This window comes from Mchenga conophoros, linkage group LG17 (genome assembly GCF_057382185.1).
Source record: "Mchenga conophoros isolate Kocher_MC1m ecotype Shallow Benthic linkage group LG17, M_conophoros_male_GT1.1, whole genome shotgun sequence".
NCBI classification, from domain to species: Eukaryota; Metazoa; Chordata; class Actinopteri; order Cichliformes; family Cichlidae; genus Mchenga; species Mchenga conophoros.
In genome coordinates, this window is record NC_140542.1 from 30185896 (window position 1) to 30203944 (window position 18049).

General features: G+C 41.4%; 1 protein-coding gene across 4 annotated transcripts; it reads left to right on the forward strand.

Moving 5' to 3' along the window:
• The first annotated feature begins 527 nt into the window (after positions 1 to 527).
• On the forward strand, positions 528 to 17979 carry nrf1 (nuclear respiratory factor 1). 4 transcript variants are annotated; one of them, XM_085251804.1, is made up of 12 exons: positions 528 to 645; positions 2195 to 2306; positions 2459 to 2603; positions 3146 to 3260; positions 3395 to 3521; positions 3938 to 4078; positions 6830 to 6988; positions 7955 to 8170; positions 8279 to 8377; positions 9625 to 9782; positions 11497 to 11618; positions 16830 to 17979. In XM_085251804.1, the coding sequence occupies exons 2-12, from the start codon at positions 2238 to 2240 to the stop codon at positions 16988 to 16990; spliced, it is 1512 nt and encodes a 503-aa protein (XP_085107930.1). In that variant the 5' UTR covers positions 528 to 645; positions 2195 to 2237; the 3' UTR covers positions 16991 to 17979. The 4 variants fall into 4 exon arrangements, with proteins under 4 accessions (XP_085107930.1, XP_085107933.1, XP_085107932.1 ...); XM_085251807.1 differs by having other exon boundaries at positions 8279 to 8362; XM_085251806.1 differs by having other exon boundaries at positions 2195 to 2294.
• Positions 17980 to 18049: the final 70 nt, after the last annotated feature.

Genomic DNA, 18049 nt, shown 5'->3' on the forward strand with positions numbered 1-18049 from the left:
TGGCGTTCAATGAGTACAGGAAAAGTTAGTTTTCAGTGCAGAATCGTAAGCTATGGGCTTCATTGCAATGAAAAAAGGTCCGTGTTATATTAAACTGGACATTTAGTGACGTCCAGGTTTTCTAAACGTGGAAAATCAGCAAAAACTACTTAGTTTGATCTTTTATTTACTAAGATAAACTTTATGTTTCATATTTCCATACCCTCATTCATTTTTAATTACTTTTCCCTCTCCAAAAAACATAATAAAGGCTCTGAATATAGTACGTATTTATTTTCAACAGTTTTGTAGGGGTTCATTTAAAAAATCGAGAATTTAAAAACTGACATAATAAAAAGTGAAGGTATGTTTAATATTTATGTCAGGTTGACACATCGTCAATGAGTTGTTAACTAGAATCAGTTTAAAGAAAACAATGAAACGATGTCTACAAAGTATTTATGTGCACGTTTGTTATTGTAGTTTCAGTTCTTGTGTATTACTCTTACGGTTGCGCGGCAGGCACTTGAAAGCATCACTAGTGCAGCTCACTGTTGTGTGCGGTCTGTTAGTTGTGTTTGGTGCTGGCTCCCCTCTGTCCTCCATTAAAGCTCGGCTCCATCCCCGCTGTACGGCGCAGGCCCGAAGTAGCGCAGCCGCTCTGAGGTTAGTGCCCTACCGCGCAATCTCCATCTATTTCAGCCCCGGCGCAGCCGCATCATCGAACCCGGCAGCGTTGGGGTGAACGATGCAGATTGTTTAGATGTTGACTGGAGTCGGATTGTATTTTAAATCTGTTTTTGGGGGGAATCGTGATCTAGGCGCGTATCGACTTCAACCTCGGAGAGAGAAGAATAGCTGAGGATGAGCCCACAGGCCCGGGCCTGTTATGGCGTTATGTTTTTGTGTGATTTTTTTGCGCGGGTTTCGTGCTAGCTGCTACATTACGATGGCTTTCATTGCGCCCTGTAATCGTTCTGTTTAGTGTCTGAACGTGGAAAATTGTTGGCAGAATTCGTGTTATTTTAGACGACCGGCTTTATACCGCCAAATGGTTAGCTAGGCAGCTAATTAGCTGAATGTAGGGCATTGCTAGCTTAGCTCAGTGAAGCAGTCGTTGACAGTAGACCGGCAGATCCGGCTAACTGTACATTACTGTCTGGCACGATCAATTCTTTATCCGGTCCTGTGCAAAATTAAGCTGGTTGCAGGTCACTAAATTGGTTACACATACACATTCTTGTGGAGTTGTGCGTTTCGTGCATCACTGGTCTCCTCAGTGTCTAGACTTCATGTACTGCAGCTGGCAATAAATATATTAGACTGAAATGAATGACCTGAATTTCAGTTGCATTTATTTATGTATTTATTTATTTTTTATTTTGGTGGGGGGCCAGTATTGACGTTCTTGTAGGCCACTGTAAAAGTTAAAACTGCGTGCAGATACATGATTATAAAACTATTCTATAAATCATCTTTGCACTGTATCAACGAAGCAGGTTATCTACATGAAACGGTCTCCTTTCATTTATTCATAAACCTTTTAACCCTGTAAGTTGATTGATTTGGAGTGAACATAAGCATTTGTGTGTGTGTTAGTGTGCAATATATGTTTATTTTTCCTCAGCCACACTACAGTGTAACTCCACATATTCACATATCCAGTTTTCCAAATTAATATGGAGTTTCCCATACTGTCAAAACAATTTTAAAGACCCTTTAGTTGGACATTAAATTGTGATTTGTATCTAAGTTGTGCTAAGCTATCTGTTACTGGGTGGAATGCACATCTTCCAAATTCATCACCTGTAACACCTAACATAAGTGCCCTCTATGGGCAGAGTGAAAGTGGTACAGTCAGACATGAGTGAAAAAAATGAAACGTTCTTTTCAGACAATACTCTTCCAAATGAAATTCCCTATTAATGCAGTATGACGTCCTCTGGAGGCAGAGCGGCAGTGGTGCACTAAGCACAAACACAAAGACACCATAGCATCTATCTTCATCAGACAGCTCTCCCTGTAAAAATAAATGACAGTGGCAGCTGTGCATGGTCACAGTTTTGTCTGAAATATCGTAACACTTCCAAATTCTTGTTGCATATGAATTCATTTAAGTGTATAAATAAATACCAGCATATTGTCTTGTTAAGATAACATATCAGTATTCGTTAAATTTGATGTGCTTTGATCACTTCCCTCTTTCTTTCCTCAGTAACTGTACTGTGGACCTAGCTGTGTAGACCAGCTGGCTGATAATGGATGAGCACTCCGTTCACCAGACAGAGCACATGACCACCATTGAGGCTAGCGCTGTCAGTCAGCAGGTGCATTTACAAACATAATAAATGGTGTAAATTAGAAACAAATTTACTGATATTAATCACTCATCTTGTTAAATTACCGACCCAGATCAGAAATCTCAACACCCCACTAAAGTGCAAGTCCCAGGTTCATTCATTCATTGATTCGTGTATAGGTACATGTGACCACCTTGACTGACACATCCATGATGAGCGCTGAGGAAGACTCGACCTCCTCGCCAGATGACGATCCATATGATGACACAGACATCCTCAACTCGGCTGGCACTGATGAGGTCACAGCTCACCTGGCTGCTGCAGGTGAGTCTAAACTCTGTGCTGTTTCCAGAGTGTGTTAGTTGGGTCTGATCAAAGTTACAAGCAGAAGTGCTTCACGACCTGTAGACTTATGTTGATAATTGTTATTAAGGTTGCAAAGTTTGTGGCAAATTAGACGGTCAACTCCTTACAACAGACCATTTTTTGTTTATTTTTTTATTCTTCTTAGCAGCTATGATTAATTATACAAGCCTGGTAAATCCCATAATGCCATAATTTAAGCAAAATGCTTTCAATTGAGCAACAGGTGGCGCCAGTGGATTAGTTGTGTAGGCAGCGTTGCCTTTGTCAAGCCTCTGCCATGTTTGTTTTTTTTTCCATCTTTATCCCTGAAAGTTGACATGATTTGAAATTAAATCGGTGAAATGCTATTTCATGTCTTTTTAAAAACATATTTTATATTTAAAAAAAGAGAACAATAAACAGTAACAACCACATGGGCTTTAAAAGCTCAAATCAGAGAAGGAAAATACTTTGTCTCTTTTTACCTTTGGTAAAATCTCTCCTCCTCCTCTTTCTTTCAGGGCCAGTGGGTATGGCAGCTGCTGCTGCTGTAGCAACTGGGAAGAAAAGAAAAAGGCCTCATATCTTTGAATCCAACCCTTCCATCCGTAAGAGACAGCAGACTCGTCTGCTCAGGTGGATCTAATAGCTTTTCTGACAGCAGCTACGGTGACCAAAATATCCCTCGCTCAGCTCCTAGGGTAGAATTGTTGTTGTGCTTTGTAGCTTTTAATCTGAACACAGAAGTAAAGGATGGTGTTTGTTAACAGGAAACTGCGAGCCACGTTGGATGAGTACACCACTAGAGTGGGCCAACAAGCCATAGTGTTGTGCATCTCCCCCTCCAAACCCAACCCTGTGTTCAAGGTGTTTGGTGCTGCTCCTCTGGAGAATGTGGTAAGTCTTATAAATAGAGCAGGTAGAAAGCATTAGTTTGTAACACAGTGAAACTTACCATCACACCAAACCTCAGTGTTCTCCTTCATTTATTTCAGTGAAGCCCTCTCAGTCATATGCAGTGTTTCCCTTGTCATAAGTATACACTGCATGTTAGATAAACTGAATCTGCTTTACATCTTTCTTCCTAAAAACTATTTGTGTATTAAAAATACTCATAATTTTATAGCTAATAATAATTTATTAAAGGCCATATTGATTTTGTCTTAATAACATAACCAAAAAAAAGGCATGTAGTTACTTATCTTTGACCAGGTATCTACTAGCAAATGTTTTCTTCAGTGATTTATTTAAACCTGCTATCACTCTTAAAAGCTCAGGCTGACACACTGTGATGTATCTTTCATGGATACTAGGTAAGAAAGTATAAGAGCATGTTGTTGGAGGACCTGGAGAACGCCCTGGCTGAACATGCCCCTGCAGGTGGAGAACTCGCCTCAGAGCTGCCCCCGCTCACAATTGATGGCATCCCCGTCTCTGTGGATAAGATGACCCAGGTAAGGCTTACTGCGGATTTATTCTTTAGTGGGGAATCTACGCCGTAGCTACGTCTTAACTGCAAACTCGAATTTATCAGTGAGAGAATAACAATCATCATGTCAATTTAAAGGACAATAAAATCAATATAGGAATTGCCAGCAACAACCTCAGCCACTTACATGTATGCTGTAGGCTCTACAAAGTTTCCCCGCAGAAATCTAAATAAGGCCTTCTCTCTATTCTCTAGAAGTGCTAAAGTTTACTCGCTTTTTCCTTTGTACAAATTCACTAATACACACACACACTACTCCCAGCAGAGGGCACCAGCCGCTAACAAACCAGGAAGTTTAAACTATGTCTTCTAACTAGTGAGAGGAAGAGCTTAGCTAACTACATGTAGCAAGGTCAAATGCTTATTTGTAGGTGTGTTGTCCACTAGCTCATTTTTGATGTTTTTGATTAATCTATTCAGCAGTCATGCATTTATTCTCATCCTGAAGAGCAGCATCACCATTAAAATAAACTCTAATCTGAGAAAAAGCTAATCCTTCTCTTTGATAAGCAGAGCAGCCATTGTAGGCCGTTCATCGTAGCGTTAGTACCACTGGCAGGCCTGAATTTTCTTTTCAGCCCAGGGGAGCATGGCTTGTTTACTCTGCCGTCCCAGTGCTGCTGACGCATTCTCTAGATCATCGTCACAGTAGGCAGCATGACAGTGGCCCTCAGAGACGATCCACAACCCTCGGCGCGCGTTAGCCAATCCCAGTGCCGGATGAATCCTTGGAGGCCAGGTGTTAGTTGGAGCTTGTTTTTCTGGAAGTAGTAGGATGAGATTATCGCGAGTAACCTGTTGCCTCACTCAATTTCGACAAGCCGGGTGGAAAGGTGTGGGGTGGGTGTTTTTACAGATATGTGTGTGCTGCGCGTTGGAAACAGGAAGTTGTTTAGTCCTTCTGGGAAAAGCTAGTAAACCTTGGCCAAGGAATGAGATGAGAGGAAGCTAATTTAGTAGAGACACCCAGTTCGTATCAGAAACATGTCTTCTAAAAGGATATCTGCAGTAGAATTTTATACAGCTGAAGAAATCCCAAATGAGGTTAAGCAGAGGCCCTAGTCTGTCAGATATATGGAGCATCTGTAGCAGGTGATCCCACGACTAGCTTGAGCTCATAATTACCCCCTTGCCTTGTTAGGTTCAGGAACCCAGCAACATAACAGCCTTCCTGAAGTCTGATTGGACCACTGCTTGGAGGATTAGGATTGGGGTGGGGTGGTGGGTGCGAGGGCAACATGCCACTTAACTCGCTAGCCACTGTAATTTGGCCATCTGGCCTTGCACAGATACATCCACATACGTCGCCATCATCGCAGGTGTAAATGGGAGAATAATTTTCCTACAAGGCTTTTTCGCAGGTTAATGCAGGTTGCTGAGCTAGTGTTGGCTCTGGTGGAGCTCCATTACGTGGAGGGTTTGTTGTTCGAAAGCTGGCGCGAAGCACCGACACTCCATTTTCTATCAAGATCCATTTTCTCATATCTGTTTGCGTGATGCACTGAGGAGCTGTGTGACTGTGAGTTAGAAAAGGGGGGCCTAACGGGGAGGAGGGAGGGATTTATTTCTCCCGGAACCAAATTTAGCTTGTGATGTCAAGGCAGGCGGACGCTGCAGTGCCTCATTGTGCAATATAATCCCCCGGTGATGCTTGCATATTACCGGGACGCCGAGGACACTGGCACTAAACCCCCACCTCGGCATGTCAGTGAGTGTAAGCGCGCGCCTGCTCGGGCTCTGTCGACATGATGGGCAGTGCGTATGCGTGCCACTCACTACTGCACATGAAGTATGCATACAGACGATCGATAACAAGCAAATCAGATGAGATTAAGAACGTCATCCGCTCGCTTTTTCACCTTGTCAGGCAGCTGTTATTCAAGTTTAGAAACTAGATGCACCATAAAGCTCGGATTTTTAGCTTTTAGCGCAACAACATTTTCACCAGCTGGTCACCTGCAAAATCAGCACTTTTTACTTCATTGTAAGATATTCCAAAACGGTGGACAAGCACTTGATAAATGGACTGATTCTTACATCTATACAACATGCCACATTCACGTTTCTTCTAAGCTTTTAGTGCTTCCTAACAAACATTCACACTCTGATGGATGCATCGGAGAGCAACTTGGGGTTAGTATCTTGCCCAAGGATCCTTGGCATACAAACTGGAGGAGCCAGGGATTGAACCACTAACCTTCCGATCAGTAGGTGACCTGCTCTACCTCCTGAGCTACAGCCACCCCATCTTGATACCGTCTTGATAGAGTCTGTTGACAATAAAGAAATAAGTCTGTACAGTGCACCTATTAGCACAGAGTTAATGCAGTGCCCTTGTTTGACAGTCAATTTTAATTTTTAACAATACTGACTGTCTCGTCCTTGTTAATACCTCTGCTCAGTGTCCTGGAGCCTTTGTTGGAACAGGCTGTCTGTTGGATCACCTCTGATGTGCTCGCAGTGTCTGTCTGATACGTTAGGCTGGAGCCATAGCCATAGATTGGTCTGTTAGTAAACCTGACCCCATTGTTCTCCTTTTAGAAGGTCTGTTTCTATTTTCAGGCCTTGACCACCTCAGCACATGCTGCAGGTACCTAATGCACGCCTCTCGCAGCCTGCTCAAGGGCGTGTATGCCCTGCAGCTTTGCACATTATATTTCTGTCTATATAATCTGTTTTTTCCATGCATTTTTTTTCCTCTTTTATTTTCCTTTAGGCACAGCTGCGAGCATTTATCCCAGAGATGTTGAAGTACTCAACAGGCAGAGGGAAGCCTGGCTGGGGTAAAGAGAGCTGCAAGCCAGTGTGGTGGCCCGACGACATCCCCTGGGCCAACGTTCGCAGTGATGTGCGCACAGAGGAGCAGAAACAGAGAGTAAGACAAACACTAGTATAACGTGATATTTTGCTGGGAAAGAGTACAAGGTTGTAAGTGCACAAAATGAATGTAGCTTGTGAGTACAGATCACTCAACAACAAAAGATTTTTATAGATCCGAAAGTGACAACAAACTAAACAGATGTTGTATTGTCCACCCATGAGAAAGATTCTTTTTACACAGTGTTTTAATCCTGTTCTGTTACATTAGCTAGTTCTGTTTGGTGGTGTCTAAAGATCCAGAGCTCTTGCCTTTGCAAGAGTCACCTGCCACGTGTAATTCAGTGACAGTGATAACAGTCCTTAAAGACATAGTTGATGGCATTTTGGGAAATGCCCATATTTGGTTAACTTAGAACAGTAGTTCTAACTACTAAGCCATCCTAGACAACTTTAGGATTTGGATCATTGCTTCCTTAGTGACACAAGTCGCTTTAAGATAGATTGGTGTCATATGATGTAACATACCAGAGAAAGACGCAAAGATACCATATGAAGGAGTAAAAGATACAGTAAGCTTGTTTTATTAGCATACATACAGCAGAATATAGTAGTAAATTGTTTTGCAGACCTCAAGGAAAATTGCTACAACTCATGAATCAACACTTTAAATATGAAGCTACAGCTAATGCACACCTTTGAAGCTCATTATTTTTTCCTCTTAATATAGCATGAGAAGAACAGGCTTTAGAGGTGCTGGTAAGCCAAGTCTATGCACTTTTAGTAGAACCAGCACAGCTGTTAACACCTTTTCTGTCATTTATTTTGTGTTTTCTGTGTATCTTCTGAGATAGCTTTAGAGCAAAGGAAACAGGCGCATGTCTATTCATTATTACGGTTTAATTTAATCCCATTGTACATAATTCATATTTATCATCTGATTATATTAAGAGATGTACCATGCCTTAGAGTCATCAGTCTTAAGAATTTTTGCTGACATTAAATTGTGTCTGTACTTCCTCAGGTCTCTTGGACGCAGGCGTTGCGAACCATAGTGAAGAACTGCTATAAGCAGCATGGCCGTGAGGATCTATTATATGCTTTTGAAGACCAGCAGGTAACCACGGCAACCACCACCCAGCACCACCTGACCACTGCACAAAGTATCGCTCACCTTGTGCCCTCACAAACCGTGGTACAGACCATCAACAATCCAGATGGAACAGTCTCGCTTATCCAGGTGCGTTTTATTCACTGCATGGCTTTTATACTCCTGAGTGGGAGTTTTTGCCCTTCTTGTTGTTTTTTACAGAGCCTAATGCACTTGGTGGAAATGTATTGTTTTCAGGTCGGTACAGGACACACAGTTGCCACTCTTGCGGATGCGTCGGAGCTGCCTGGTGTGACAGTTGCACAAGTTAACTACTCAACGGTAACTGAGGGAGAGGTAACACCCACATGCGTTCAAACGTGCCTAGAAATCGTTCTTTTATCAAAAACCATACTGAAACACATTAAGTTATTTACTGCACACATAGCCTCTTAAAAATGCACTCTATTTAATACCACAAAATCAAAACTAAAGCCACAAGTCCATCAATCTAATACCGGCAATATTTGCTCAGTCTCATTACCTCGTTGCTAATGTTCATCTACACTTATGGTCAGAAGTGTAAATCCACACAGGGCCAAATGTATACATGCAGGCTCATATATATTACATATATCCAACTAATATTTGGTAGCTTAGCATATTGCACCTTGACCAGACCATTTTGCTTACCATTGCAAGCTTCTGGCATTAGACGTGGCTGGATATTTAACACTCTTCTTGTTCATTTAAATTGGTTAGTGGTCCAAAAGCTTTCAGTAGGGTTGAGGTTGGGCCATTACAAAAGCTTTATGTCGTCAGCCTGTTTTCTGCACTCTAAAATTAGTTTTGATATATCATTTCCCTGTTAGAAAACCTGTGTCGAAGTTTGAACTGTTCTGATTTAAAGAACTTGGAGGTAGTCTTATTTATTCGATCCACATTGTGTAATGTACAAGTACCACTGATTACCAAATAGCACTAGCGCATGATGCTACCACCATCATGCTTGACAGTGACGCTGGTGTTCCAGCAGTTTCCAGCTCATGGCAGGCTTGAGCGTTGGTGGTTCCTGGGTTCTTTCTGAATATCCCAAACAATTGCCTCTCATCAGGGGGGACAGTTTGGGTGTTCTTCCAAGTTGGCAAAGGGGTGAAAATCGGAAAAACTTGTTCTCGCATAAAACTATTTGAACTGATGAAATCTTTAGTTATTTAGAAATGGCTCAAGAGATCTTCCCAATTTGTGGAAATCTACAATTTTCCTTTTTAAGATTTTCACTGAGTTACTTGGAGTATTGGTCATTTCTACCAGCTGTAGTTAAATAATGAACACTAGCAAGAATTAATTGGCCTCGTCAAGTTAAAACACATTGTTGAACCTTCAACAAATCCTGTTAGTGTGTTGTGAGCGTATGTTCATATTTTGGCCTGTGTGTATAATTTTGACCCTGTGTGGAACAGAGAAAATGTAAATTATGTTTGCTATATAATCGTTTAATCCTAGTAAAAGAACAGCTCGAAGAAGAAGCCTAAAATTACCATGACATTCATGCTTCTGATAAGTGTATGTAAACTTAAGTATATACTTTGTTTTTCCTCCAGGTGGAACCAAGCTGGGCCACCCTGCAGGGCGGGGAGATGACAATCCAAACGACTCAAGCTTCAGAGGCCACGCAGGCAGTGGCATCCCTAGCTGAAGCTGCTGTCGCTGCTAGCCAAGAGATTCAGCCCGGAGCCACTGTTACAATGGCACTGAACAGGTGATTCTGACAGAGCTGAATATTATGTTATGTGATTTCCTGAGATATTATAATAGGTCTCTAACCTATTATAAAGGGGTGCACGCAGTGTAAACGGTCCAGGTACAAGGACAGGACTAAAAAATGCAAACTTAGATCTGGAGAAACTTTGCTCAAGACAACTTTTAAAAAGGTTAAAAAAAAAATTACAAAATAGTCTGTTGTAATAGTAGCTAACATCCCTATGTTGTTAAGCCTAAGCCTACAAATGTGTTAACAGAGAAGAAAGTTTTGGTGCTGTCACCAGAAAATACCAGAACCTTTTAAACAAAAAAAATGTTATTATCATGTCAAGTTTTAATTTCACTGAGAGAAAAAAAACACTAACAAGTATAAAAAATGTCATAAATGCACAGGCAGCTATAAGCAGCTGGATGAAAATGGGACAAATGTGTCAGAACAGGTTACTGGATTCCCTGGAGATACTTTTTGTCCTGTTTCAGCATCTAAATAATTAGCTTGTACCCTTTTATACCAGCAGCATGCACGGTGTAGAACCATTAAACCAGTTGTTAGGCACATATTTCACGTTCTAACAGCTCTTACCTGCTGATATGCAGGTAAGAGCAGATTAAAATAGCTGCATTTGAGATGTTGTGAGTATAAATACACAGCATTACATCTCTACTTCATTTAGGCTGCTGTGTTAGAAAAAGAAAAAAATGTTTTCAGTCCTATTATAGTCACAAATTAAAGTTCCTGTAGGATAACAACAGAAGCAGGTTAATAGTTTGTTGTAGGCTTCAGTCGCAGTTAAAAGAAGCTAACCCTTGGCTACCCACTTCCTGAATAACATTTTTTTCAGCAGTTTGTTTCTGAAGTCAGTCACCTAGATACTGCCATGTTAGAATTTTTTTTCACTGGAGTCCTGTCCTGGCAATCATTTCAGATGTGTATGGGTATGTCCCACTGGGGCTTGTTACCTGCACCCACCTGAGACCCCCTCCTTCTCATTTCCCCTCCCTTCCTGCTGTTTACCTGAGCTGAGCTACTCTGGGCTCTCCACTCTGCCGTCTCTGGAACATTTTGTGTCTGTTTTCCAGCTACAGATGAGGTGCAGAGCCTCTTATCCTCACTGTTTTCCTTCTGTGCAATTAAATATTACCTGAGATGCAAGATTTATTAGCCATAGTCAAAAACCCCAGCAAGCTTAAACATCCAATCTAAATTCACATATTAAACAATGAAACAACGCACAAAAAAACGGTGTCGTTTCTGGTACACTTGATTGCATCATCAAGAATCTGTTGTCTCAGCTCTCGCATTTCCTCTTCCTTTCTTTCTGTCTCTCTACATTTCTGCCTCAAGCCTGATTATCATAAAGCTGCGAAACTGGTGTGCTAATAAGCTAGTAGTAATTCTGCTGCATAGATCCAGTATATAAAATTGCTTTATTAGACCCATAGCACCTGTCCTTTGGAGTGATGTGACCGATTCTCTGTAAGACTAGAAAAGCCTCTTATAGCTCATGTATTCCTGCGTCTTCACCCCACATCTCTCTAATAACCCTTGGCTCTCTGAGCAGACTCTGCGTGAGAGAGCTTTTGGGCTTTGTACCAGGAGATTGCATCTTCAAGCCTAATTTCTTGTTTGTGTGTGTTTTAATTTGAAATTGCATGTACAGAAATATGGGGGTTTTTTTACATATAGTGCACTTGTGATTTGTGTGTTACAGTGAGGCAGCAGCTCACGCTGTAGCGACGCTGGCAGAAGCCACACTACAAGGCGGAGGTCAAATTGTCCTGGCAGAGACGGCAGCTGCTGTTGGGGCGCTGGCAGGGGTTCAAGATGCCACAGGTACCCAATTATCAGAAATACAGCAAACACTGAAGCAACATAAAATAAAATACACCTCAAATTACAGCAATTACATAATTATAAAAAAAGTCAAGTGTTTTTTTGGTATGGAGCATTAAACTGTACAGACAATGAAGGTCTGAAAAGTCATAGTTATTACCTCACTACTGCATTGCCTGCAATCACAGGTACATTAGTAACATTATCAAACAATCAAACAGTGGTAGTTTATATATAAACTATGTTATCTATATTGGCGACCACATAAATCAATTTATCTATATTATTTACGAGGACCCCAAAGATTAGATTACCGCTCTCTGGAATGACTCCAGCCTTGCCAGTATATTTCCTCAGGTGCCCTGCAGTCCAACCATCAAGTTTAAAGTAGGTCTGATTAATGGTTGTCACGAAAAGTGCAAAACAGACGCACACATACAGAGATTCTTTCATTTATCAGAAGATAGTCTGATATTCTGTTGTTAGCCGGCATAAGTGGCACCCAATGTGATCGTCTGCTGCTGTAGCCCACATGTTGTGCAATCAAAGATGCTCTTCTGCATACCTTGGTTGCAGCGAGTGGTTATTTGACTTACTGCTGCTTTCCTGTCACCTTGAAGTAATCTGGCTTTCTCTTCTGACCTCTGGCATCAAAAAAGTATTTTACTCAGAACTGCTGCTTGCTCGTTATAGAGATGGTTGTGTGGGAAAATCCCAGTAGATCAGCAGCATATATGACACCCACAGCCTTACGACACTCAAAGTCACTTTCTTTTTCATTCTTATGCTAAATTTCAACTTTAGCAAGTAATCTTGACCATGTTTACATGCCTGATTACATTGAGTTGCTTGCCACGGGTGGCTGTGGCTCAGGTGGTAGAGCGGATCAGGTACTGATCGGAAGGTTCGATCCTTGGCTTCCCCAGTCTGCATGCCAAATATCCTTGGGCAAGATACTAACCCCAAGCTGCCCTCTGATGCGTTCATCGGAGTGTGAATGAGTGTGAATGTTGATTAATTTGCACTTTAGTTTAGAAGTGCTTGTATGAGTGGGTGTGAATGGGTGAATGAGGCATGTTGTATACAGCGCTTTAAGTACTCTGGGAGAGTAGAAAAGCGCTATATAAGAATCAGTCCATTTACCATATAATTGGCTGATTAGATATTAGTATTTTTGACCAGTGGAACAGCACCTTGAGGTGACTGTTGTTGTGATTTGGCACTATATTAAAATTAATAAGATAAAATTGAATCGAATCTAAATTGAATTGGAACAGGTGTGCCTAATGAAATGGCAAGTTTTGACGTTAAAAAAATTCTCTTGGTAGACTTTCATGGACAAACGGTAAGGAATGAGGAATATTTTTCTAAAATGTGTTTTCTATGTGTACTTTACAATAGAATAAAAAAAATTAATCAGTAAATGTGTGCAATTACATTTTACCCATTGGTGTTTGTGTGCGCTCCCCAGCCAATGGCCTTTCTAATTAGCCTCACTAAGTGTAAGCTTCCCACCCGTAGAACAACTGCGAGGCCTCTGAGCCCCCACATTGTAATCTGCTCTGTGCTGATGTGACAGATGGTGTGTATTTATGTGTGCATCTTGTCCCTTCTTTTAATGACACGTTATTAGAGGTTCACCCTCCGTAAATGCATAGTGCAAACGCTGCTATTGCCGTGTGTCTGCTGGGACTAGGCTAGTTTGCAGTGACAGCCTTCCCTCTTTGCTCAATAGCACTGACAACAATTTCGTGGATATGTTCTGTCAGTAGCCTCAAGGCTAAACATGGGGCTAATGTTTCATAAGCAATAACATTTTGCCAAAGCTGCATCCTGAGTATTTATTGTTGTTGAACAATTTGATTCACTGGTTAATTTAAACGAATCGGGATATTGAATTGGGAAACCTTTTGTAGCCTGCAAGCTGTCAATCTTTTACTTATTATGTCATCTGATCAGTACAATACACATATTACACACACACAAACATGCACCAACACACAATGTACACTAGTCCAGGGGCATGAAGAGGTCCCTCTTGTGCCCTCCTTAAGAGCTTTGATCCACTCCATTATCAGTCCATAGTCTAATCACTTGACCAGCTGTCAGCAGACACCCCCAAGCTCTGTTGCTATATTTATATAGATATAGATATATATACATATATGTGTGTGTGTGCCCATGGAATTTCTGTTTAAATCACAGTACGAATCAGACTTGTGTTAGTGGGAGTTTTAGAAACCAATGGAATCAGTTTGGTTCTGTAGCAGGCAAAGCTGGGAGACATGGTGTGTTTAATGGTTAAAAGGCTATAACAATTGCCAGGCTGTTGACTACAAAACAATTGTATCCATTACCTCATGTTGCCAAACTATTTTAGAAAACCAAATAACATCATCATGAAAGTTTCCTGTTAAAACATTGAGCAAATGCAAAAATAGGTGCTACGTCTGCATTCATATCCTATAATGGGGATTCACCTTATTCAAATCTAACATCTGCAGGCTTTGTTTATTTATTTATTTGGTATGTTGCTTCCTAAACCACGAAGAGCCATTTGGCTGTAATAGCTCACTCAAACATCTAACGGAGCTGCCAAATCCAGCCCTTCTCGCAACTATTGACCTTCGCTAATCACTGTAGTGCTACACAGCAGAGAAGACTGGTGTTTGAAGTGCACCAGCCAGGTTACACTGCTGATTGACTTGTGTAGTAACCCTACACCAGGGGTCGGCAACCTGCGGCTCTTTAGTCCTTATAGTGCGGCTCCACGTGGTTTGGGGAAATAAATTAGAAGTATTTAGCTGAAGTGTATTTTATTTATGTTAGTTATTTTTTTTAACTTGTAGTTCCAAATTGGAAGATTATTGTGATATTGAAATATAAAAATAAAATTATATTTTATTATTTTGTTCATCGCTCAAAATAAGTGTGGCAATAGCGGAAGCCGGTGTACTCGCCGAAACGCCGTGCATATATCGAGACTTTCAACCCAAGGTAGGCTAGTTATGGATCTTCGGATCCACATTGTCAGCAGCTGTTCTCCACCATGAACTATGTTATAAACAAACACCGCTCACGCCTCACAGATGGCAGCTTACAGTCCTGCGTAAAGATGAAAGTACAGCCCCGATTTGCAGACGCTGTGCGCAGAGGTTCAGGAGCATAAATCCCATTGTAAACATATCAAGGCAGACCCGACGATGTTTCCATGAACATGCTTTTCAGCATCTCTTTATTGACCACTTTTCACACACGGTTGCTGTACGCATACAGCCGGCTGTAGCTTTTCAGCTCACAGCCCGACATATACCAACAACAGCATAGATAGCGCAGACATTAAGGCGGCGAGACGTGATTGTGGGTGCCGCTCACGTGCATCCACCTCCCCTGCAGCGACGCTACAGACCACGCCCCGCCACACACATTAACCTGGTAAAATACATATTTAGGCAGAATTTTTCATCTTTTAGCAGCATAGTGCTTTTTTCCAATTATTTTTTAAAAGTCAGGTCAAGGCTCCAAAAGCCCAAAGGCGATATGAGGGTGGCGGCTCACAACAGTTTTTGTTTGCTACTTGGATCATTTTAGTTCAGCTGAGTGTCTTTCCTTTTGTTATATTTCTTTAAGTGTTCAAAATGTGTTAATTACATAAATAAAATGTAATTTTCTCTGTAGCACTTCATGGATTTCATAAGCAACACACCTTAGTTGTTTACACAAAGCATAAAGGTAAAAAACAATATATACAGTGTTATCTTCATTTTAGATGTCAAAAAGTATTTGTGGCTCCAGTGTTTTCTTCTGCGTGGAAACTGGGTCCAAATGGCTCTTTGGGTGTTAAAGGTTGCTGACCCCTGCCTTACACTGACAAAGACACATATATAAACACGGCTATACAAGGCATGACCCTTCATCTCTAAGTAACAATGTTCGAGTGGCACTTCAATTACAGATTGCACTTCATCCCAGGTCTATGTTGCTGTGCCAGGCCAAAGCCACGCTCCCTATAAGGTTTCCTTCATAATAACTGTTAGAACAGCTTAACACTGTCACAAATAAGTGTCAAGAGGGGTGAGCAAGAGGCCACAAAGAGGACCAACAATTACGACCTTACCTGGCAGCAGAGTTCCATTTTTATTATTGAATGAATTGTTTTCTTATTTTGTTCAAAATGTTATTTATTCTCAGTTACAATTATATCCACCCTTGTTTCATCTGGGTTATGTGTTTTAAGTGATTCATTTGTAATGTGGACTGGTTGCCTGTAACATCCAGCATCTAAGCTTGCAGTAATGGGAGTGGGTATGAGCCACTGCCATCCCCTATGCTGACCTTCTTGCCTGCCTGTGACACTGTGACAGCTTGCAGGGTGGGGCAGAGCACCACGTGACTGCAGCAGTAATCCCTGCAGGCAGAGACGCACAAACGGAGCTGGGAATGGGGGAAGTAAGCCGAGGACGTTCAATTGGGTCATTGTTCAGAAATGCCTTCTCTGTAACATGTCTGCCTCCTGTCACCAACAACTACCTGGAGTTGATGGGTTCCCAAAGGCCCGTGTAAAACATAAAATCCGTCAACAGGATTTCCTCTAGCAAGAGAATGTAAAAGCAGAATTTCTTAGCAGAAGAGCTGACAACCTGTGGGGTTGAAAAACAAAACCAAATAAACTGTGGATCCAGAAAAAGGACCACTTTGGGCCATCTCAAAAACGGAGTCAGTCCCTTAGAGACTCCCATGTGAAAATCCCCAACTTCACAGCAATCTAACAATGCAATCTGCATTCACAAACACATTTTTAACACTAATTCATGTCTGCAAACCTAGATGGAAATGCATGGAGGGTACTTTGGGTTCAACATCTTGCCCATGGATACTTCTGCATACAGGTGCAGGAGCTGGGTATTGAGTCACCAACCTAATGAATACTAGACAACCCGCTCTAAATTAGCCAGCATCTAAATGAGCCACCATAAACAAAAACAAGATTTCTGAGGACAGTAGAATAGAATTGGGTAACCAGTGAGGAGTATAAGATCTTCAAATGTCTAATAGGTTTATTTTAAAAAGGTACCTGTGTCCACCTGTGAATGATTTCCCTGTAATATTAACATACCTGTGACCTAAGTACGCAGTTTAAACTAATAAAAAATGTATTAGTGATGCTGGTGCTGCATGTTTAAGTCCAACTTGTCCTCTTCTTTCCTTTAGGTTTGGTCCAGATTCCAGTCAGCATGTACCAGACGGTAGTCACCAGCCTTGCCCAGGGTAACCGGCCCGTCCAGGTTGCAATGGCGCCTGTCGCCACACGCATAGATAACACTGTCACACTGGACGGCCAGGCAGTGGAGGTCGTAACCCTGGAGCAGTGACCTTGGAAGGAGCAGAAAGCACTGATTGGCCACCTAGGAGATTTGTTTATCTGTTCTGTTTTCCGAGACATCATGCTGTGTACAATGTCAAATATATTTTTAAATGTGCATCTACAGGGGAAGTGTGTTATCAATGCATTGTGTTTACTATGTAAAGAGATTGCGTTTGTTGGTGTATTTTTCCCATTTAGCGTTGTTGTTTTGGTTGTTTTTTGGGGGTTTTTTTAGCTCTGTGAAGTTGAGTATTTAGTATTTATTTCTTTACAATTAACCTTTGCTTAAAACAAAGATGAACCAAAAAGCTCGGGAGGAAAGCCACCCCTGTTTCACTGAGTGTGTCTCTTGTCTTTGTTTGGGATTTTTCACTATATTGTCCATGCTCAACTGTTTCTGTTATTAGGATGACGAATTCAGTGCCATAGTCGGAAAGTCACTCCTGTGTTTCGCCATATTCACAATTGCTGTTCCCACCTCAACTCACTAATTCTCTCACTGTACAACACAGCATCTGAGATGCAGACACTCCCAGAAAATCTTGCCCTGTTGGGTTTTTTTCCCCTTTTTTTGTTCTACTGTAATCCAAGTACATGCCAAAATTTTGCAAAGACTCAGGATAACTTTCTTTTTTTTAACTGTTGGATGGCGGAGAGGACTTACTGACGCAGTCTTTTTGTCCACCAAATTTTTTTTTCATTTTTTTCCTAGTGCATGGATTCGAGGAGGCAACCGTGTTATTTGCAACATGAACTCCTTTGTATGTCACGCAGGACTCGGTGGTCTCCATCACTTTGTATGCCACAGGAAGCTGGTCATACTTGGACAGAAGCTGCACTATTTGTGATCCACGAAAGGATTTGCCACACGAAAAAACCATGCTTGCCGAGAATCAACTCTGTTTGATGAAGGTGTAACAGTTGGTGTGACTTTCACCAAAATTGTGTATTTGGGAAAAAATGAAGTCCAATAAAATGGCTGCTGTTCACCATTCATCCAGTTTCTCGGGTATTATTATACTCTTGATCCAAAAGCCTAACAATTAGTGGATTTTGTCATATTAAC